At 41.2% G+C, this 22,252-nt stretch overlaps 1 protein-coding gene across 3 annotated transcripts in view; it reads right to left on the bottom strand.

Annotated features, from left to right (window-relative positions):
- NR5A2 (nuclear receptor subfamily 5 group A member 2) overlaps positions 1–22,252 on the bottom strand; it is a 196,308-nt gene that overhangs the window by 16,328 nt on the left and 157,728 nt on the right. For all 3 annotated transcript variants that reach the window (XM_068240082.1, XM_068240081.1, XM_068240080.1), the window contains one exon: positions 19,751–19,898. In XM_068240082.1, coding sequence (XP_068096183.1) covers positions 19,751–19,898 — 148 coding nt within the window. The remainder of the gene's footprint in view (positions 1–19,750; positions 19,899–22,252) is intronic.

Below are 22,252 nucleotides of genomic sequence, written 5' to 3'. Positions count from 1 at the left end.
GCAACAAAAATTCTGGAAATATTAAACAATGATGTTTTTAGTCAGAAGGGCATGGCTGGCTGTGCTGCATATCAACACTGAGCAGTTTACTAATATCTGCAAAATATCATTTTGTTTCCTAACTTCTTACATCATTGCCATCTACAGCACTTCTGTAATATTCTGGGAAGTTTCGGAAGTGTTTGTAAGGGGTTAATGAGCGCCCTGGGAATTAAACTGGTAGATACCAAATGATCAATTAATATAGTTGTCGTGGTCTAACAAGGTCACCTCCATGCCGTCTGTATCAATAATGCCCTAATATCATTACACTGAATAATCCATCCATTAATGTGAGTGCTGTATTCCGTGTTTGATAGACAGCAAATCCATAGTGCAGTCGGGGAGGCCTCGTATCTCGCTTCGTCGGAGACACAGTGCTGACTGAAGTCTTTCTGCTCGGCTTTTAACTGACTTTGATTGCTGCGTCCCACCGCAGCCCAAGGCAAATACATAAAACCAAGCAAATGAATCTCCAACTGAGCATTATACCAGCAATAGACACCAGATCTATGGAAGCAAGTCTAAATATGGTACAGGCTATGGGTACTAGCCACTGATATTTATTTTATATGTTAGTGCTGAAGATGAAACTATCATAGACATGTTTAAAACTGCACCAAAGAAGATAGGCTACAAAGATAATATTTCGTTTCTCATGTGATATCCCCAATTTCCATTTCGGTGATTATATTGAATCTGAAACAAAGGTCCTGTTTTTCTTATGGTTGCCCATACACAGGGCCAGATTTAGGCCAAGACCACCTAAGCCATGGCCTAGGGCACCACAGGAGCAAGGGCACCAAAGCAGCAGGCCAAACTGGTGCAGCATTTGCAAGCTTGAAAATGCTGCAATGCAGGGAGATCAGACGAGCACCTGAATGCGATACTGTGCAGCTAGCCGCCTGTGCAGCAGCCACCTTGCTCTCTGTGCTCTTTGCATTGTGGCCAGCGGCTATAGACTTGGGCAGCTTTGGAGAATGACAGGAAGAGGAAGCTTCTGCACTGGAGACGAGTGGAGAAATGAGTGACACTGATGGCTGCTGCAGTGTGAAGGTGAGATGGCTACATACAGTGGGTTGCAAAAGTATTCGGCCCCCTTGAAGTTTTCCACATTTTGTCACATTACTGCCACAAACATGCATCAATTTTATTGGAATTCCACGTGTAAGACCAATACAAAGTGGTGTACATGTGAGAAGTGGATCGAAAATCATACATCATTCCAAACATTTTTTACAAATAAATAACTGCAAAGTGGGGTGTGCGTAATTATTCGGCCCCCTGAGTCAATACTTTGTAGAACCGCCTTTTGCTGCAATTACAGCTGCCACTCTTTTAGGGTATGTCTCTACCAGCTTTGCACATCTAGAGACTGAAATCCTTGCCCATTCTTCTTTGCAAAACAGCTCCAGGTCAGTCAGATTAGATGGACAGCGTTTGTGAACAGCAGTTTTCAGATCTTGCCACAGATTCTCAATTGGATTTAGATCTGGACTTGGACTGGGCCATTCTAACACATAGATATGTTTTGTTTTAAACCATTCCATTGTTGCCCTGGCTTTATGTTTAGGGTCATTGTCCTGCTGGAAGGGGAACCTCCGCCCCAGTCTCAAGTCTTTTGCAGTCTCCAAGAGGTTTTTTTCCAAGTTTGCCCTGTATTTGGCACCATCCATCTTCCCATAAACTCTGACTAGCTTCCCTGTCCCTGCTGAAGAGATGCACCCCCCGAGCATGATGCTGCCACCACCATATTTGACAGTGGGAATGGTGTGTTCAGAGTGATGTGCAGTGTTAGTTTTCCGCCACACATAGCATTTTGGCCAAAAAGTTACATTTTGGTCTCATCTGACCAGAGCACCTTCTTCCACATGGTTTCTGTGTCCCCCACATGGCTTGTAGCAAACTGCAAATGGGACTTCTTATGCTTTCTGTTAACAATGCCTTTCTTCTTGCCACTCTTCCATAAAGGCCAACTTTGTACAGTGCATGACTAATAGTTGTCCTATGGACAGAGTCTCCCACCTGAGCTGTAGATCTCTGCAGCTCTTACAGAGTCACCATGGGCATCTTGACTGCATTTCTGATCAGCGCTCTCCTTGTTCGGCCTGTGAGTTTAGGTGGATGGCCTTGTCTTGGTAGGTTTACAGTTGTGCCATACTCCTTCCATTTCTGAATGATCGCTTGAACAGTGCTCCGTGGGATGTTCAAGGCTTTGGAAATCTTTTTGTAGCCTAAGCCTGCTTTAAATTTCTCAATAACTTGATCCCTGACCTGTCTTGTGTGTTCTTTGGACTTCACGGTGTTGTTGCTCCCAATATTCTCTTAGACAACCTCTGAGGCCCTCACAGAGCAGCTGTATTTGTACTGACATTAGATTACACACAGGTGCACTCTATTTAGTCATTAGCACTCATCAGGCAATGTCTATAGGCAACTGACTGCACTCAGATCAAAGGGGGCCAAATAATTATGCACACCCCACTTTGCAGTTATTTATTTGTAAAAAATGTTTGGAATCATGTATGATTTTCGTTCCACTTCTCATGTGTACACCACTTTGTGTTGGTCTTTCATGCGGAATTCTAATAAAATTGATTCATGTTTGTGGCAGTAATATGACAAAATGTGGAAAACTTCAAGGGGGCCGAATACTTTTGCAACCCACTGTATACTAAAAGGGGGTGGGAAAAAGAGGGATTAAGTGAGTCATCTGGCTACCTATACTGGTGGGAAGAGAGGAGGGGTCATTTGGCTACCTATACTGGAGGGAAAGGGGGAGGGGTCATCTGGCTACCTATACGGGAGGGGGGTCATCAGGTTACCTATACTAGAGGGAAGGGGGCAGGGGTCATCTGGCTACCTATACTGGAGGGGGGGTCATCTGGCTACCTATACTGGAGCGGGCGGCTGGTGACAGTGGCCTTGGGCGGTAAAAAGTACAAATACAGCCCTGCCCATACATGGTACAATTTTTTTTTTTAGATTAGATAATTTCATTAAATTATTCCATTAGATCAAATATAAAGATTTTTCCAATATGTCCAAAAAAAGATTATTTTCTACTTTCATTTGATTCGATCGTTTTAGTTGAATACATGTAAAAATTTAACGTTTTTATTGCACCATAAGGCTCCAATTTTTCAGCCCAGTTGGATCACTTTCATCAGATCTGTTGGGAGTCAATGGCCACAACATGACCAAGTAGTAAACGTTCAGCCAATATCCAGTAGTTTTTCAATCAAAAGGGGGGATTGAATGTGTTCCTTAATATAACTCTAAAGCAGGCCATACACGCATCGAGTTTTACTGGCAGGTTCGATCACTGTGATCAAACCTGGCGGTTATCTGTGAAGCAATGAGCCGTGTAAATTCAATTGATGTGCGGCAAAAAACTATCGAAATTAAGATCGGACTGGATGCTGATTTTTGGTAGATCGAACTTGGCAGTAGATCGACAGCCCATAGTGTTGCACTGTATCAAGCAGTGCTGCACTGCAGTTCAATAGATTTTCAATAGATTTCGCCATGAAGATTTCATGGTGAAATCTATTGAAAATCTGTGTTCCGTGTACGGGGGGAATCGATCCCTTTTTGATCATTTGCAGATAAAAGAGGAATAGAACTGTTTGCTACAATGAGAAAAAAATCTAAGCGTGTACTTTAAAGAGACTCTGTAACAAAATGTTCAGCCTTATTTCTTCTATCCTATAAGTTCCTATACCTGTTCTAATGTGGTCTGTGTTACTGCAGCCTTTTCTAGTTGAACAGTGGCTGTGTTATCTCTGTTATATGATCTAATCTTTTCTCTTCTGTCAGCTCTGTCGGCTGAGGCTGGAATGTGTGGAATGTGCTGCACTGCTTGTCATCGGCAGAAGCTATACACACCCTCTCCAAGCTCTGTATGAGTCAGAGACTGAGCTACTCTCCAGCCTATCACACTCTAGTTAGAAGTCATGTCTTTTGTTTGTAAACACTGCCTAAAAATGGCAATTACAAGCAAGAATTGCAGCAGGGAGTGGCAGAAACAGCACAGAGGGGCCCAGGAGAACATAATGAATAGAATGGTATGCTTTTTATTGTAAGAATTACAGTACAGTACAGATAAGTACAGATTCTCTTTAAGGCTGTTTTTACACTATAAACCAGCGCCAGTGGTGTATCGCGCCCGCTGCTCCGCATTGCACTGCCAAAAACAGGCCTTTAGGAAACACAGCGTGTTAGTACACGGTGTTCCCTGTCTGGCCGGCAGCAAAGCAGGAAGTGATGCGCTCTGCTTCGGGTATACGTAAGCGCCATTGTTTTAAAAACACCTGCGTCGCCATTGAGTAACATTACTTCTGGGCCGACGCAGATCGCCGAGGGTCAAGCACGGTAACGTAGTACTGCGCCAGCGTTAGATTAGGCACTTCCGGCGCATCGTACCGCAACGTGGGAAGTATGAACTTCCCCACAGAGATACATTAGGTGGTAGCACCAGTGCGAAAGGGCCCTAAGGCTGGATGCATACTCATTATAATGCGAAACAGCATTATAATGACTCATTATAATGCGAATCAATAGTGTGAAACAGCAAGTTAGAATAATGTAATCTGTTACAAGGCAGAGATGTGAAGAGACCTACAGAATTGTATGGGCAGTGAGTTCACATGCAGAATTGTTCTGCAATGCAATGTATATAGTGTCTAAACAGTTCAGTTTGTGCTGTAATGAATTGCTTTATCCTCAGGGCCCTTTCACACTAGCACGGTGTGGCACATTGCCACACTGCTACAGCAGCCTAGTGTATCCCTATCGGAAAGCTCATACTTCCCACCTTGCGGTACACTGCATCGGAAGTGCTTAAGCTAGCGCAGAACTACGTTACTGCGTGTAACCTGTGGCAATGCGCTTTCGCATACCCAAAGCAGGAAGTGACTGCAAGCGTGCGTCACTTCCTGGTTGGCTGGTGGTCAGACAAGGAACACAGAGTACTAATGTGGTGCTCCCTGAAGGTCTGTTTTTGGCGGTGCGGTGCAGTGGGTGTGATGCACCGCACCCATAATGCTGATTTATAGTGTGAAACGAGCCTCACTCACCTCACTAGCACTAGCCCTGGGCATAGGCAGTAAAAAGGCATTCGCCACATAAAATCAATTCTGTGTATGGAAGCCTCAGATCATGTTCACAGTGAACAGTTGCGTTGCAAAATAATTCTGCATGGCAACTCACTGCCCATACAATTCTGTGGGTCTGTTCACAGTACTGTGTTGTAACTGAATGTGTTATTCTAACTCGCTGCATACAGAATTTGTATTCAAGTCTATATCCAGTCTCCATTGCAGTTCACACTCATTATTACGCTTTATAAGGCGTGCGTTAAGCAACTAACCACTGTGAACCTAGCCTCACTCAGAGGCGACATGATACAGTTTCTTGCTGCCCCACATCACGTTAGATGCTGACAAGCTTAGTGTTATAAATGCGTATAATATTTTGAATTCATTTGACTCAGGCCTCTTTCACAGTGCAACGTTAAAGTCGCACGTTAGAAAATGTTTCAACGTAGACTAACGCACAGCAATACTAAGTCTGTGCGACATTCACAGTGCACATGTTGCGTTTGTGTGTAACGTGTAGCGTTATTAGAAATTGCTGCATGCTGTGCGTTATACACGTTATTAGCTGCGTTGGACTGTTTGCACATGCTTAGTAACAACTTGGAAGCATACTTTTCATTGCCTCTGTGCTCTACTGTATGCGACGATAACAGGGCATTAAAGCTGAGTTGCGACTTTTTTGGGACAGTACGTTGTAATTTGCGTTGCGACTTTAATGTCACATCAAAATGCAACGTCCTATGGTGAGAGAGGCCTGAGGCTGCCATCATGCTTATCCCTGCAATTTCCTGCTGCGCCTTTCCGAGTTTGTTCAAATTTACAATTCTGCATTTGTGATTTTCTAGTTCCGATTCTTCTGTTTGTTCTTTTAGTCACATTTTTATATGATTTTTGCTGAATGCGATTTTCCAGAGCATATCAATGAAGTTAATGTACATGACAATGTATCTAATAACTTTTCAAAATCGGATGCAATTTTTCGGTAACAAATGCAATGTTTTGGCATTTCCATTGACTTAAATTATACGCAAATCACATGTCCGTTCTAAAAAATAGCATACATGTAGACTGTTTTATATTTGCAGAAAAATTGCAATTACAAAAAATTGCACAACAACGCAAGTCAAAAGTAATACCATTGACTAGCATTACATGCAAAGAGAACGGGAATTCGCAAAAATGGAAATACAAATTCTGTTATTTATTAAAGGGGCGTGAGTTTGCTGAATTATATTGTAATTCGGTTTGCTGCGAAGAGTAGGAATGAATCACTACCTCATTGAATTCCAATAAAGATTGATGGGGTTGGTATATCAGGCCATAGTCGACATGTATACATCCAGCTTTAGTATCAGTATCCAGATTGTTGTCTGTAGAGTTTGAATATGAAAAGGATGAAACAGACCAAAGTAAATTACAATATGCTCTGTACAATTAACAAGCTGACACATCATTGCATTCCAGTGGTTCTGGGGGTATATTTAGCTTACAGTGACAACAAAGGATAATTTGCATATTCAGCAGTGATGCATTGTGGGAGACATATGCTCACTCCAACCTCAATAATTGCAAATACCTTCTGTTTAAGCAGACAAACTTTTGTTTTCCATAACATTTTAGTAAAGTTTAGCTTTTTGGTCCTTTGTAGCCCCTTACAAACTCCTAGGAGTTCTGGTTACCCATGAGCTTGCATGCTGGGTAGTCTAAGTATGCAAATTAACAAAGTCTGCTTGCGTACTAATAACAGTCAGGTTATGTTCACAGTGGTCAGTTGCATAACACATGCGTTATAATGAGTGTGAACTGCAATAGAGACTAGACATAAACTTTAATATAAAGCCTGCATGCAGCGAGTTAGAATAATGTGATCTGTTACAACACAGTCCTGTGATCAGGCCCATAGTATGGCATTGAGATGACATGCAGAATTATTCTGCAGCACAACTACTGTGACTTTTTAAATGTAAGATTATCCTATTATAAAATATTTGCTAATATTAGCTGTATTCTATATGGCTGTTAATCATGCCCTTAATGGTGTGCTTTTGTTATGTGCAGAGTAACTTTATTTCACTTTATAGGCTGTACAGTAAGAGAGACTTCTCACAAAGCCTCAGTTACTCAGCAAATGGTGTCATCTCTACCCCAATGTTTTTGCCTGAAAGATTCAGTATGCAAATACACCTCTGCGCTGGATTTCTGCTAGAGAAACATGACAGATCACAATTTTATGTCTAAATAAGAAAAGGACACACGCAGACATTTTTTACAGAAAGTGAAATAACAGCGATTAATCGTGTGGCCATCGCAAGTCTCGGCCAGGTCCGCATGTGGACACTAAATGAAAAGTCTCTATTGATTTTTCCATGGCTGCCTGTAAGTGTTATATCAATAGAAAAAGAAAGCAAAATGTTTCACAGCAAGAGGGACACTGGATTATTCAGTGCTTCCGACAGTAAGTTAGAAAGGGTGATAGACGGAAAGTCTAGCAAGACTGGAGCTGGGGGGAGGAGACCGAGAAAGACAGGAAGAAAGGAGAGACAGGAAATGATAGAAGAATTGGTCAAACACTAGAATATAGAATGAGTCACAAGACTTAACGGTAACACAATATGGACTATATTTATGGCTTAAAAAATGGTATGAGCCCCTAGTGGAGAAGAGATCTAGAGTGGAGACAATAGGGGTCCCTTGCACACTTGACAAGTTGGGTTGCATCGCAGTAGTGTTTCCTGCTGCAGCTTGTCCCAAGGGCCATGCAAGTGTATGGAGACTTGCACAGAACACGTGATGTGAGGCAGCACGTCAGAAGTACCAATTCGCTGCGATCCCGATGCAAAGGTTGCAGCACATTACTGCATCATCTGTGCTGATAATGCAGTCAATGGGCGATGCAGGCAGTGTGCACGACAGGAGTGCAGTGCAGATACATACGCGGACCCATGGGAATCCCAGTGATGCTCTTAATGCCAAGCAGGGAGTATGTCGCTAGCCAGGAGGCGGCCCTTTGCATATGACCCTTCTGCCACACCATGGCGCAGAGTCATATAAAGCCTTATATCTGCGGTGCGATGCAGTGCTTGCACCGCTTTGAAAACATCAAGTGTAAAACCAGCCTTAGCATTACTGAATATAGTGTTTAGAAAGTTTTGGCCTTTTAGCCATTTAGACCAGTGGCTATGGACTTAAGTAAAAAGGTATTTTCTTTAGGTAAAACATTCTCCTTCTAGAAGACATCTGTACTTCATTGAAGGCAGAGTAAAAATCACGCTACTGGACTGATAACCTAAAAATGAAGACATGTACTTGTGTTTTTAAAACGTTTCCTCTTTTTTTAACTTAGGACATTATTGCAGAGGAATAACAAAAAAATTGCTGAAGCCTGGAATCACAGTGTTCAGTTGCATAACGCATGCCTTATAATGCACTAAAATAATTGTGAACGGCAATGGAGACTGGACAAAGAATTTAATGCAAAGCCTGTATGCAGCGAGTTAGAATAGTGTGATCAGTTACGACCTTTTACTGTGAACAGGCCCATAGAATTGTATGGGCAGTGAGTTGATATGAAGAATTATTCTTCAACGCAACTGAGCACTGTGAACCTAGCCTGAGAGGGGCTTAAATCACAGAACTGGAGTACGGAATACAGATTTGGGCACCACACTATAGAAAGGACATTGACTTTCTGGAACGGGTACAAAGACGGACAACTAAATTAAGCAGCGTGATGAAAGAGCTAACTTACCAAGAAAGGTTGGACAAACTGTGCTTATTTAGCTTGGAAAAAAGGCGACTGAGAGGTGACCTGATTAACATGTATAAATACATCAGAGGGCAATTCAAAAGCTTTGCAGATGAGCTTTTTGTCCCTAGGGTTGTACGACGGGCAAGGGGACATGATTTGCATGTGGAGGAAAAAGTTTTTGCCATCTTTTTAGAAAAGGGTCCTTCACAGTGAGAGTGGTTAAAAAAATCTGGAACATCTTACCTCAGGAAGTTGTTATGGCAAGCTCTAAACTGTATCTGCATTTAAAGAGGGCTTGGATGCTTTCCTTGCATTTAAGTGTATCCACGGCTATAATTATTAGGTAATTCCTGCAAGAGTTGATTCAGGGATTTATCTGACTGCCATCTGGAGTCAGGAAGGAATTCTTCCCCTTTAAGGCTAATTGGCCCAGGCCTTGTAATGTTTGTCGCCTTCCCCTGGATCAACTGGTATATGTGCAGGTAGGCCCCGTTTACACTTAAAGAAAACCTGAACTGAAAAGTAAAAGTCAAAATAATCATACACAAATCATACTTACCTTCCATGTAGTCTACTCCTCAGTGTCTTTCTCCTGGCCCACGTCCTATTTGTTCACTGTGATCAAGGGAAATTTCCATCCTCCATTTTGAAAATGGGCATTACCCATAACAGCTTTCTGGTCAGCACACAGTTAAACTGTAACATCGCCCACTTGAGCCATAGGGAAAGATGGACATTACCTGGTACATCAGTTTTCCTCTCAGCTATAACTGACAGCAACTGATATTTTATTGACAGCAACTGATATATTTCAGATCTGACAAAATATTGTCAGAACTGGAAGGGATTATTGTCAGAAGAAAATGGTGAGTTTCTGAGAGGAACTGATGGCAAGGTAACTATGTAATGTTCATTTGAAGTTACCTCATGTGTTTATTTTAAATATTTTTTACTCAGTACAGGTTCTCTTTAGATAGGAACTCCAGTGAAAATTTTACTGTTGACAGGTGATGTAGCTGCTGCATGGTTTTTGGCAGTTGGAAACAGCTGTAAACAGCTATTTCCCACAAAAGTTCAAACTTTTCTTGTGGGAGAGGTTACTTGTGGGAGGGGTTTCACCACAATATCAGTCATACACCGCCCCCTGATTGTCTGTTTGTGAAAAGGAATAGATTTTTCATGTAAATGGGGGTATCAGCTACTGATTGGGATAAAGTTCAATTTTTGGTCGGTGTTTCTCTTTAATCAGTTGCTCTCAGTTATAACTCATCAGTTATCCTGTAAACAGGGCTGTTTGATTGGTGTGTACATTTTTATTTATTTATTATTATTATTATTATTATTTTTTCTGGTTGGACTTGATGGAGGAATGTCTTTATTTTTTAACCCAACTAACTATATAACTTTGTAAGAACTGGATGGACAGGATTACATATCTTTTGCCATGATAATTAGCTCACAAATATACATTATATTATCTTACTGGGAGAAAACATGCAGACATTATACTATGTCAGGGGTATATTGATCTGCTTTCACCCCTTCCCTTGATGTCTCCCATTCTTAGCACAAGACAGGATGAAATTGGCAAACAGGAACTGGATTCCAGCTGTTACTCTGCAACATTTTTTGTTCTGTCCATTGCTTCCTTTACCCGCTTTGTTTTAACCAAATGACTTCCTGATCTTGTTAATGAGGCTCACACATAGGGAATGCAGTTTAAATCCCTTATAACATGTAAACAGTTTCCAGTCTTACTTACAAAAATGTCTCTTTCTCGCTGACTCCATGCTAGGTATATATTTAGTATTTCACAAACCCAGTAAGACTGAAAACAATCATTTGTCACCATCAAAAATTGTCACAGGAAACTGCCCTTCCCCCCCACCCCAGCAAACTCAGCAAGCAAGCACTCAGGAGCCTTTGGGCAATTGCCCACTTTGCCTTAACCACTTAAGCCAGGCTTTCTCAACCAGGGTTCCCTGGAACCCCAGGGTTTCTTGAGTACTTTGCAGGGGTTTCTTGGCATGTTCCCTCAACGTGGGGGAAGTATATAGAGCACACTATAGTAGGTGGTACTGTAACAAGAAGCACTAATTTGGGGGGTCAGGAGAAAGTATAATGAGGCGCAGTGTAATAGGGGGTAGTGAAATAAACAGCCACATATACTTTTACAGACCATGCCTCCTGCAAAATAAATGCAGGGGTTCCTCGAGATCAAAACATTGTTTGCAGGGGTTCCTTGAGATCCAAAAGTTATTTGCAGGGTTCCTCCAGGATAGAAAGGTTGAGGAAGGCTGACTTAAAGAGGAACTGAAGAGAGAGGTATATGGAGGCTGTCCTGTTTATTTCCTTTTACTCAATACCAGTTGCCTGGCAGCCCTGCTGGTCTATTTCTCTGCAGTAGTATCTGATTAAAACCAGAAACAAGCATGCAGCTAGTCTTGTCAGATCAGACTTATAAGTCTGAACCACTGAAACACCTGATCTGCTGCATGCTTGTTCAGGGGCTATGGCTAATAGTATTAGAGGCAGAGGATCAGCAGGGCTGCCAGGCAACTGGTATTGTCTAAAAGGAAATAAACCATGACAGCCTCCATATACCTCTCTCTTCAGTTCCCCTTTAAGCCCACAGGGTTGTTTATTTTTTTGCATCTGAGCAACTTTCACCTCCCATTCATTTGCCAATAACTTTATCACTACTCATCACAATGAATTGATCTATATCTTGTTTTTTCCCCCACCAATTAGGCTTTCTTTGGGTGATACATTTTGCTAAGAATTAATTTATTCTAAATCCATTTTAACAGGAATATTAATAAAGAAATGTTAAAAAATCATTATTTCTCAGATTTGGCCATTATAGTTTGAAATTAATACATGCTACCGTAATTAAAACCCATGTATTTTATTTGCCCATTTGTCCCGCTTATTAAACCGCTTAAATTATGTCCCTATCACAATGTATGGCGCCGATATTTTATTTGGAAATAAAGGTGCATTTTTTCAATTTGCGTCCATAACTATTTACAAGCCCATAATTAAAAAAAATATATTAACATACTCCTTTGGCATGCATATTTAAAAAGTGCAGACCCTTAGGTAACTATTTATGTTGTTGTTGTTTTTTATTGTAATTTTTGTTATTTTTGTTTTATTAACATTTTTATTTGGGTAATTTGTGGTGTGGGAGGTAAACAGCTAATTTTAAATGTAAAATAATGTATTTGTTTAAAAAAAATAGATGTGGATGTAGTTTTACTATTTAGCCACAAGATGGCCACAGTCAAAAAGTCCTGGAAGCATGATCATACGCTTCCAGGAAGCATTAGGAAGACAGGAAACTTTTTGCAACACAGAAAAACCGCAGCCTCTGATAAGAGGTTGTCGGCTTTTCTGCGGGGGGCTTCGATCAATGAATGGGATCTATAATCCCATTCACTGATCGCTGGGCTAGCGGCCGATGGCGGAAGTGTGCGAGGCTCGCAGGAGTGCGCGCAGCCTATCTGGACGAGAATGTTCGTCCAGATAGGCTTAAGTGGTTAAAGAGAAACCGTGACCAAGAATTGAGCTTCATCCCAATCAGTAGCTGATACCCCATTTTACATGAGAAATCTATTCCTTTTCACAAACGGGTCATCAGGGGGCTCTGTATGGCTGATATTGTGGTGAAACCCCTCCCACAAGAAACTCTGAGGACCATGGTACTCCTGGCAGTTTCCTTTCTGTGAACCTTGTTGCATTGTGGGAAATAGCTGTTTACAGCTGTTTCCAACTGCCAAAAAAGCAAGCAGCAGCTATATCACCTGCCTGCTGTAAAATGTCACCATGTGATAATGTCTGAATGTAAATCAGGGATTTAAAAGACTTTACAATGGGCAAACACTGACTAAATAAATTATACATAATTATTGTAAAAAATGAAGCACTTTTTTATTACATTATTTTCACTGGAGTTCCTCTTTAATGGCAGCACCAACATTTTCCACAGCTACTGTATATACACAGTCCACAGTCATGTCACATGAGCTCACAATTTAATCCCTGTCATAGTCTAGTGTCCTTATCATAGTCTCATACCCACTAAATTACCAGTATGTGTTTGGAATGTGGGAGGAAAACCATCCAAAAATAGTAAGGAGGAGAGAACATATAAACTCCATGTTATTAGGGTCCTGGCTGAGATATGAACCTGGCACCTTGATGGTTGCATGGCAAGATTGCTATCAGCTAAGGCATTAACAAGATTACTTTTAGCTAAGGAATGCCCCCTCCCCCCAATTACAGTGATTTAGCACATATTTCCGACTACTGTTAAACGCCAGCCTATGCTGGTTTCCATTAGTGTGTAGCAGCCTCCAAATACCACCCCACATTTTTTGGTGCTAAGCCAATGACAACACAGAAAGGTAGTCAACATATGCTAATTTCATCTACCTGTGGTTTGGGGAATTGGCATATGAAGAGACTGGAACCAGAGCAGTGGCACAGTACATACAGTAGATACAGGCAAGTGATCACACTGATGCTGGCCAATGACCCCTAAAACCACTTTGTATTTTCCTGAGCTCAGGCCGGCTTCATGCACATCTCTATTCTTTTCACAATAAAGGGTAAACAAATGAGAGGCAATCAAAATATTTTATTAAACTGTTTAAAATACTCAGCACTCTCCATATATTTTACATTATTTTTCCATGCTGCTAAACAAATAACTATTGATTGGACATAAAACCTCCCAGTGACTTATGGTGTGCTTTAGCCACAAAATGAAAAAAATACTTATTACAATCTGTTTAATGAAGATGCAACGCAGGCATTAAAGGATTTAACCTCTCCAGTCCTCATTTCATGATCCGTATCAAGAAGATTTTTGTGCTTTTAATTTTTTAAAAACGTGATTACTAGTTGGCAAGATTGTTAAACTTTTCCGAATCATACTAACATGCATGTAGCATGATTGTCAATAAATGTTGATAGTTTGCACAGGTTCTTATCCTGCGTGGGTTTGGTAAATTTTTACAAAGATCAAGATCTCCACATGAAGTGTTCTTCACAAGGAGGGTATAAAATACAGAAGAGACAATCATTTTTAAATGGAAATATATATCGTATTCCATACCCTTCTTAGCCCACTTCTGCCATCACTGAGTGCATTTCATCCTCCCAGACTTATGTGGCACCCTAATAAACACAACATTGTACAGCCTCATTATCCTTTTGTCAAGAGACAACTAGAAGATGAAAATCCAATTCAATTCAATTAACTGGAATGGAAGATTCTTCAATAATGTAATTTCCTTTAATCTGTGGATGACTGCTATATAATATATATATTTAGATTGATAGAAATGCAGAAATCAGAAGCCTCTAAGGGGCTCCAAGACAAGGATTCTGCAGGTACTGGAGACCGCAAGATAACTAGCTGGTCAAACTAGTTGAGAATGGAAGGACAAGTTATCAGTAAGCACTGACAGATCAATATTACCAGGTAATTATTTGTTCATTGATAAAGTGGTTTGGGATCCCATCCATCTCTGGTCTTTTTCAGGGACAACTTTCTGTCTGCTGATGTCATTGCCACAGAATGGATGCATTAATTACAATTTAGCATGCATTACAAGGAATATAAGAGGCAGGGATGCTCAGCACGAGTTCGTGATCACGAACCGATTTTTGCGATCTCGAGGTCGTAATTGGCATTAGTAATCGGCTCTCGATCATGAATGCCGATCACGAATGCACTCGTGATCGCACTTGTCACCCGACTCGTAATAACTAGTCGGTATTCATGATTAAAATGTACCGACTTTAGCAGGTAATAGCAAAGCTCCCGTACACACCAGAAACACCAAATTTGCCAGATATGTTTTTTTTTTTTCAAAAAGACCTTATAGTTTTTGAGAAAATCGATTTTAAACTTTCAAAGGAAAAAAGTATACATTTAAATGCGGTAAATGACAGTTATACCGCATTTCAATGTCTAATTTTTTCCTTTGAAACGTTAAAATCGATTTTCTCAAAAACTTTAAGGTCTTTTTGAATTGTTTTTCCACTTGTTCCCACTGTTCTTCTTAACATATCTGGCTAATTTGGTGTTTCTGGCATGTAAGGGGACTTTGCTATTACCTGCTAAAGTCAGCGGGTTTTGAATCACAAATACTTTTTTCCTTTAAAAGTTTAAAATCGATCTTCTCAAAAACTATAAGGTCTTTTTGAAAAATGTAAAAGTCAGCAGGTTTTTAATCACGAATACCACTCGTGATTACATGCGGTTATTCAACTCAAAACCGCACTGGAGACGAAAATCCCTTTCTATTCGTGATCACGAGTCAATTCGTAAGTGGGCAGAGTTGAATTCGTGATCACTCGAAATCGTGATTGGGGGTAACCGAGCACCACTGATAAGAGGATGAAGTTAAAAAATACATGTCATGGCTGACATACTTTGTTACTTTTGAAACTCAGATCTGGGCACAGTTAGGCATCATTTACATTACAACTCGCAGATAGCCGTGTGATCGCACACAATCTGCGTTTGTATGCGTTTCGTGGCTGATCCCATTCACTTATAGTGAATAGGTCAGCCACGCGTTTTACTAGAAAATGCATGCAGAATATGTTCGCGGACTGCACTGGTCCGCAACGCATGTAATGTGAACATCAGGCAGTGCAGTCTATGCACTTCTGATGTTCGTACGTGTCGGCTTCCCACACGCGTTGCAGAAATACGAACAGAAACGTGTGTAATGTAAACGAGGCCTTACAAGAAAACAATATAACCAGTTAGTTAACAGAGTTCATAAATGGTTTGTTAGAAAGATGTTTCTGCAGCTAAAACATCTTGAGCTGAGTACACATTTTGCAGGTGTGTAGCCGATTGTTTGGGTGGAAGTTCAGGAATGAACACCCTACTGTCAATATGCTCCTTGTCTCCCAGTTTCCTATGTATACTTGAGTGCAGAAGGATAACCCAACTTCATCTCTGCTATGAGAATTCCTTTGTGAGTTTCAATGAGTAAAAAGTCAGGTGAAAGAGATCCATAAGGGTGGATCTCTAGAGGAGAGGCAACAATGTCAAGCGACCCCTGTACACACTCTAGATTTCCAGCTAAAACCATATTGAATTATTATTATTATTATTATTATTATTGATTTATAAAGCGCCAACTTATTCCGTGGCGCTGTACAAAGTAAGAAACAAACATGGGGTACATAATAATACAGACAATGGTGTACACCAATATACAAGATACATAATCAGTGACAAAATACAAAGAATGATACAAAATACAAATTATCGAATTGGTAATGACAGTGATAAAATTAACAGGATGAATAAAATGTATAATGGTTACCAAGACACAAAAGGGGGAGAGAGCCCTGCCCTTGCGAGCTTACAATCTAAAGGGAATGGGGGGAAACAAGAGGAGGGGTAGTATGCAGCAAATATATAGAGGCTTTGTGTTTTAGGATACCTAGTAGGAGTGCAATTTGGTCTTAGTACAAAGGGAAGTGGCCTAAGGTAGAGCATATGCTTGTCGGAACAAGTGTGTTTTTAGAGAGCGTTTAAAGGTAGCAAAGGTTGGCGAGTGACGGATGTGTTGTGGGAGGGCATTCCAGAGGAGGGGTGAAGCGCGTGCGAAGTCTTGTAAACGTGAATGTGAGGAGTTGATTCTAGAGGAGGACAACAGAAGATCATGTGCCGATCTGAGATTGCGATTGGGTTTGTATCTGGAGATTAATGAGGATATGTACCGGGGGGAGAGATCGTGTAGAGCTTTGTAGGTTAGGGTTAGGAGTTTGAACTGAATCCTCTGGTTAATTGGCAGCCAGTGAAGAGCTTGACAAAGAGGGTCGGCAGAGGAAGATCGAGAAGAGAGATGAATGAGACGAGCAGCTGAGTTCAGTACTGACTGGAGCGGGGCCAGTTTGTTAGACGGTAGTCCACAAAGTAGTACGTTGCAGTAGTCCAGACGAGAAATTATGAGAGCATGTATTAACATTTTAGTTGTGTCTTGAGTGAGAAAGGGACGGATGCGAGATATGTTTTTGAGTTGGAGATGGCAGGAGCTGGTTATGGAGTGAACATGAGGAATAAAAGAGAGAGATGAATCGAATATCACCCCCAAGCACCGAGCTTTGGGAACTGAAGTTATGGGAGTGTTATTAACATTTATTGTTACTTCAGGCAGGGAGGTGGACCGAGACGGTGGAAAAATTATTTGTTTCACATGGGTTTCACATGGGAAAAGTCTGAAGTATGTAAGAAGCTTTAAAATATGGGAATGACTTAATGTTGCCACACACACACACACACACACACCATACATATAAGTATTTTTTAAATATATTTTTAATGGAAAAATTGCAATCAATTTTTCTGATTGATTGTAACATTTCAATAGTCTGACTAATGTACCACACACAAATGTTACATTTTTCCCCAATTTTGAAAAAAAAAATGATTGAAAACTCCGAAAAAAATTGCTCCAGTCTGTACATCAAGCAATTGTCAATCTACCCTATATCATTCAATTTTCATATAAATTGATCACAAAAATCCAAGATTCCCATCCTCTTTTATTGAAAAAAAACGAGTAATTCAGATTTCTCAAACAAATAAAAAAAAGCTTTACATTTCTCTGTACAGCCAATCTTTTTTATCAAATAGCTGTAAAATTGGATCATTTTATTGTATGGTGTGTGGCCCCCTATAGGCAGGATTCACAGTGGTCCATTGCATGATGCACACTTTAAAATGAGTGCAAAATGCAAGAGACTGCACACAGACTTTAATACAAAGCCAGCATGCAGTGAATTAGAATAATGTGATTCGTTGCCATGCAGAATTATTTTGCATTACAGCTGAGCACTGTGAACTAGTCCTGATTCGGGTGCTGGTTAATATGGGCACCAACCGAGGCTGACAGCTGATCAGTAAAGTGCAGTTACCATTCACCAATATTCTACCAACTGCTTTACCACATTACCCTTGTTAGTGTTTTCAGAACTTCTCCCCTGTCATTTGTCCATGCCCTCCAATGTATACCTATTCTGATCTACTCCTAACCTCCTCAATGTAAAGTCATGCCTGATGTAGGTGTCCTCCTAAACGTTCTTTAGGCATATACAATTATAAAGCTAAGCTTGTATTAAAGAGTATCTAAAATTAATTTCCCAAATCATTATCACTATCATGTATAGTTTATTTAGCTGATTACACTCACATAGCATATCAGTTAAGATTCAATGGTACCCATAAAAAGCGGGCCCCTAAATATGCAAATTTTGGAGCTAATTTTGGAGGACTATTCTAGCAGAATAAAGTCTGCTAGAAAGTTCCTCCCCCTTTCTCTCTCGCTTCTCAAGATGGTGTCACCCTCCAGATCATTTTTTTTGTTTCTTTTGGATCTGCTGGGGAATGCAACTTTGGAGAGTAACAAAGTTAATAAATGGGTAAGGGCCCTTTTCCACTGGCAGAAGGGATGCGATGTGCAGGGCCGGATTTCTTGCAAGGCCTCATAGGCCATGGTCTAGGGCACTAGAAATTTAGGGGCGGCTCAGGGAAGGGCAGTAAAGCTGTTCTATGCAGCCATCCCTATCTACAAGGACAGCTTTAACATTTGAACTCTCTGTCCTGTACTTATCATCCCTGCAAGAGATGTAAGCTCTATCCTGAAGGTACTGTACACATCAGCCTAACTCACATGGTGACACAATAAATGGGTCCATCATTAACGAGATGGCAAACATAACTTAAAAGTTCTTAAAGAGACACTTTAGTCAGAAAAAAAAAAGAGTTTTACTCACCTGGGGCTTCTACCAGCCCCCTGCAGCAGTCCTGTGCCCTCGCAGTCACTCACTAATCCTCTGGTCCCCTGCTGCCAGCTAGTTTCGTTTTTGCCGACAGGCCCGTCAGGACTGGCCACGCGTAGCTTTTTCCGCATTCCTGACTGACTGTATTGCGGACTGCAACGTGTACAAAAATACGCGTTGCCGCATTACGAACGCATAGATATGCGGCAACGCGTATTTTTTTACGTGTTGCGGTCCGCAATAGCGTTAATTACAGTCGGGAATGCGGAAAAAGCTACGCGTGGCCAGTCCTGACGGGCCTGTCGGCAAAAATGAAACTAGCTGGCAGCAGGGGACCAGAGGATTAGTGAGTGACTGCGAGGGCACAGGACTGCTGCAGGGGGCTGGTAGAAGCCCCAGGTGAATAAAACTCTTTTTTTTTCCTGACTTAAGGTTCACTTTAAGGAAAACATAACTTATAATCTATATGCGTATTACTAAAATAGCTATTGTCTGTGAAATCAATGATGGAAAATAAGGAGAATTCTCATTGGGGCACACAGATAACAACCATACAGACGGTATAGTTGGCCTAGGGCGGTAAAAAGTACAAATCCGGCCCTGGCGATGTGACTGCTGCGTCGCATTGCATCACTTCCACTTCCATTATTTATAGAAGGAGATGGGACGCAGATGCGGCCATGCGACAATCTGCAGCATTGTCAGATTGCTCCACACCACTCCATATAACCAGAACGCTATGGAAACTGTTCCATTGCAGTGCATTGGTTTCAGTTCGGCCGTGGTGTGATGGGGCTATGTAGCCGCAACGCACCGCGTGTAATGGAAACGGGCCCTAAGGGAGCTCACATACAGTACAGTATGTACTTTACAGCTTGGTATTTGGAATTAAATGATCCACTTCAAATTTCTTTCAAGCATTTTTTTTACATCATTAAACAGACCAATCTAAAAAAAATGTTAAAACACTCTAAATTTTAACACAATATGATAATCCTCTGCACAAAAAGATTCAGTAGCAGAACAGACAATGTCTTGCACCTACCAAGGCTGAAGAGAACCAGGAATTTCAGGCAAACAAACTCTCTAAGGTCGAACTGCAGCGATCGTAGCTTGGCCACCAGTTCCTGTGCATGGCTCATTAAGTTGTTTAGCGTGGTCCCAGCCTGAGACACTATGACAGAGTAATCTACCTGAAAAAAGAGAAAATGATCAATGAATTCATAAAGACAACTAAAACCTGAGCGCAGTTTATTCTAATGACTGGACACTATAAATTCACCACCAATAAATAGAATACAGACAAATGATTTTCTTTCTTTGAAAATGAAAAAAAAAATATACCCAGATTAATACTCCATATCAAATCTCTGCTTTCCATGTCGCCACTGTCAACAGTGCTAAATAGTATGGATGGTTCAGTGAGATGCAAATAATTGAGAGTGGATGTAAATTTTGGACTTCATCTAAATTAAAGTGGAATGTCAGACAAATACAGTGTTCTCCCCAGGCTCTTTTAGCCGGGTGCTCCACCCGGCTAGTTTTGGTGACCACCCGGCTGTCATCAGCTCAACTCCACCTCTGCTGTAAGCAGAAATGTGCAGAGAAGCACTGGCCCTGCATTCTTTCATCTCGCCCCACCCGGCTACTTTTTCATGCCACCCGGCTACTTTTTCATGCCACCCGGCTGGAAAAAAATTCTGGGGAGAACACTGAAATATCTAATACTACGTTCACAGTGGGTCGTTCCGGTGCAACAGAGCTTACTTAAAGAGAAACTCCAGTGAAAATAACGTAATGAAAAAAAGCTTACGTTTTACAATAATCATTTATAAATGATTTAGTCAATGGCCTCAATTCACTAAGCTTATCTCCTGTCTTTAATAACGTTTCTGAGCTGTTTCTAGTGTTATCACCATGGTGATATGGCCTGTAGTAAACTTAACTCTTCTGTCTTTAAGTTAAGTAGAAATCTCTAAAGTTAACATTCCAATCCTTAAAATAACTACAGAATTCTAAAGTTAAAAACAGGCTGTTAATTAAATGCATGTGAATATATTTACAGAGGAGGTAACTTAAGGACAGAAATAAGATAACTGTCTCACTGTGAAAACTTATCTCTATACCTTAATAAGGCAAGCTTCTTTAGTGAATTAACACTGAAAATACCATCGATGTGTGGTGGTAAGTTTTCTCTTGCTTTATTATCTCCAGCATGATCTTAGTAATTTGAGGCCATCGTTTGCCCATTGTCAAAATCTTTCCGCTCCATGATTTACATTCTAACATTTATCAGTGCTGCGTAATATGTCTGCGCTGCTTAATATGTTGGCGCTTTATAAATACAATAAATAAATAAAATAAATAAATGTATCACATGGTGACATTTTTACTGCTGGCAGCCAGGTGATGTCTGTGGACAGGACTGGGCCGAGGCAGAGGTGAGAGAGGCTCCAGCCTCAGGGCGCAGTACTAGAGAGCCTTCCATTACAGACTCCACTACCAGAGAACCTTCCATCACACACCCCAGTAACAGAGAGCATTCCAGCACAGACCCCAGCAACACAGAGCATTCTGTCCCAGACCCCAGCAACAGAGATCATTTCATCACAGACCCCGGCAATCGAGAGGATTCTATGACAGACCCCAGAAACAGAGAGCATTCCATCACAAACCACAGAAACAGAGAGCATTCCATTACTCTGAGAGCATTCCATGATAGACCCCAGTAACAGGGAGCATTCCATCAAAGATCTTATTAACGGACATCCTTTTTTTTTACATACCCTAGTAACAGAGATCATTCCATCACAGACCCCATTCCATCACATACCCCAGTAACGGAGAGCCTTCATTGACAGACCCCAGTGACAGAGAGTATCCTATGTCAGACCCCAGCAACAGAGAACCTTCCACCACAGACCCCAGTAACAGAGAGCATTACAGCACAGACCCCTGTAGCCTAGCATTCTCTCACAGACGTCAGTAACAGAGAACATTCCATCACAGACTCTGGTAACAGAGAACCTCCCATGACAGACCTCAGTAACAGATTGCATGTCATCACAGACACTACAGACAGCCTTCCATCAGGATCTCAGATGCCACTAACAGATAACACACCATTACAAACCCCAGAAACAGAGAGCCTTCCATCACAGACTCAGTACATCATAGACCCCAGTAACAGAGAACCTTTCATCACAGACCTCAAAAACTGAGAGAATTACATCACATACCCCAGTAACAGAGAGCATTCCAGCACAGGCCCCAATAGCAGAGAGCATTCCAGCACAGACCTCAGTAACAGAGCGAATTACCTCATAGACCTCAGTAACAAAAAACCTTCCATTACAGACCTCACAAAGAGCATTACATCACAGACCCAAGTAACAGAGAGCATTCCAGCACAGACCACAATAGCAGAGAGCATTCCAGCACAGACCTCAGTAACAGAGACCATTCCATCACAGACATCAGTAAAGGAGAGCATTCCAGCACAGGCGCCAGTAACACAGAGCATTCCAACACAGACCCCGGTAACAGA

Source organism: Hyperolius riggenbachi, chromosome 6, assembly GCF_040937935.1.
Source record: "Hyperolius riggenbachi isolate aHypRig1 chromosome 6, aHypRig1.pri, whole genome shotgun sequence".
Lineage (NCBI taxonomy): Eukaryota > Metazoa > Chordata > Amphibia > Anura > Hyperoliidae > Hyperolius > Hyperolius riggenbachi.
This window is presented reverse-complemented; position numbering and strand designations above follow the sequence as displayed.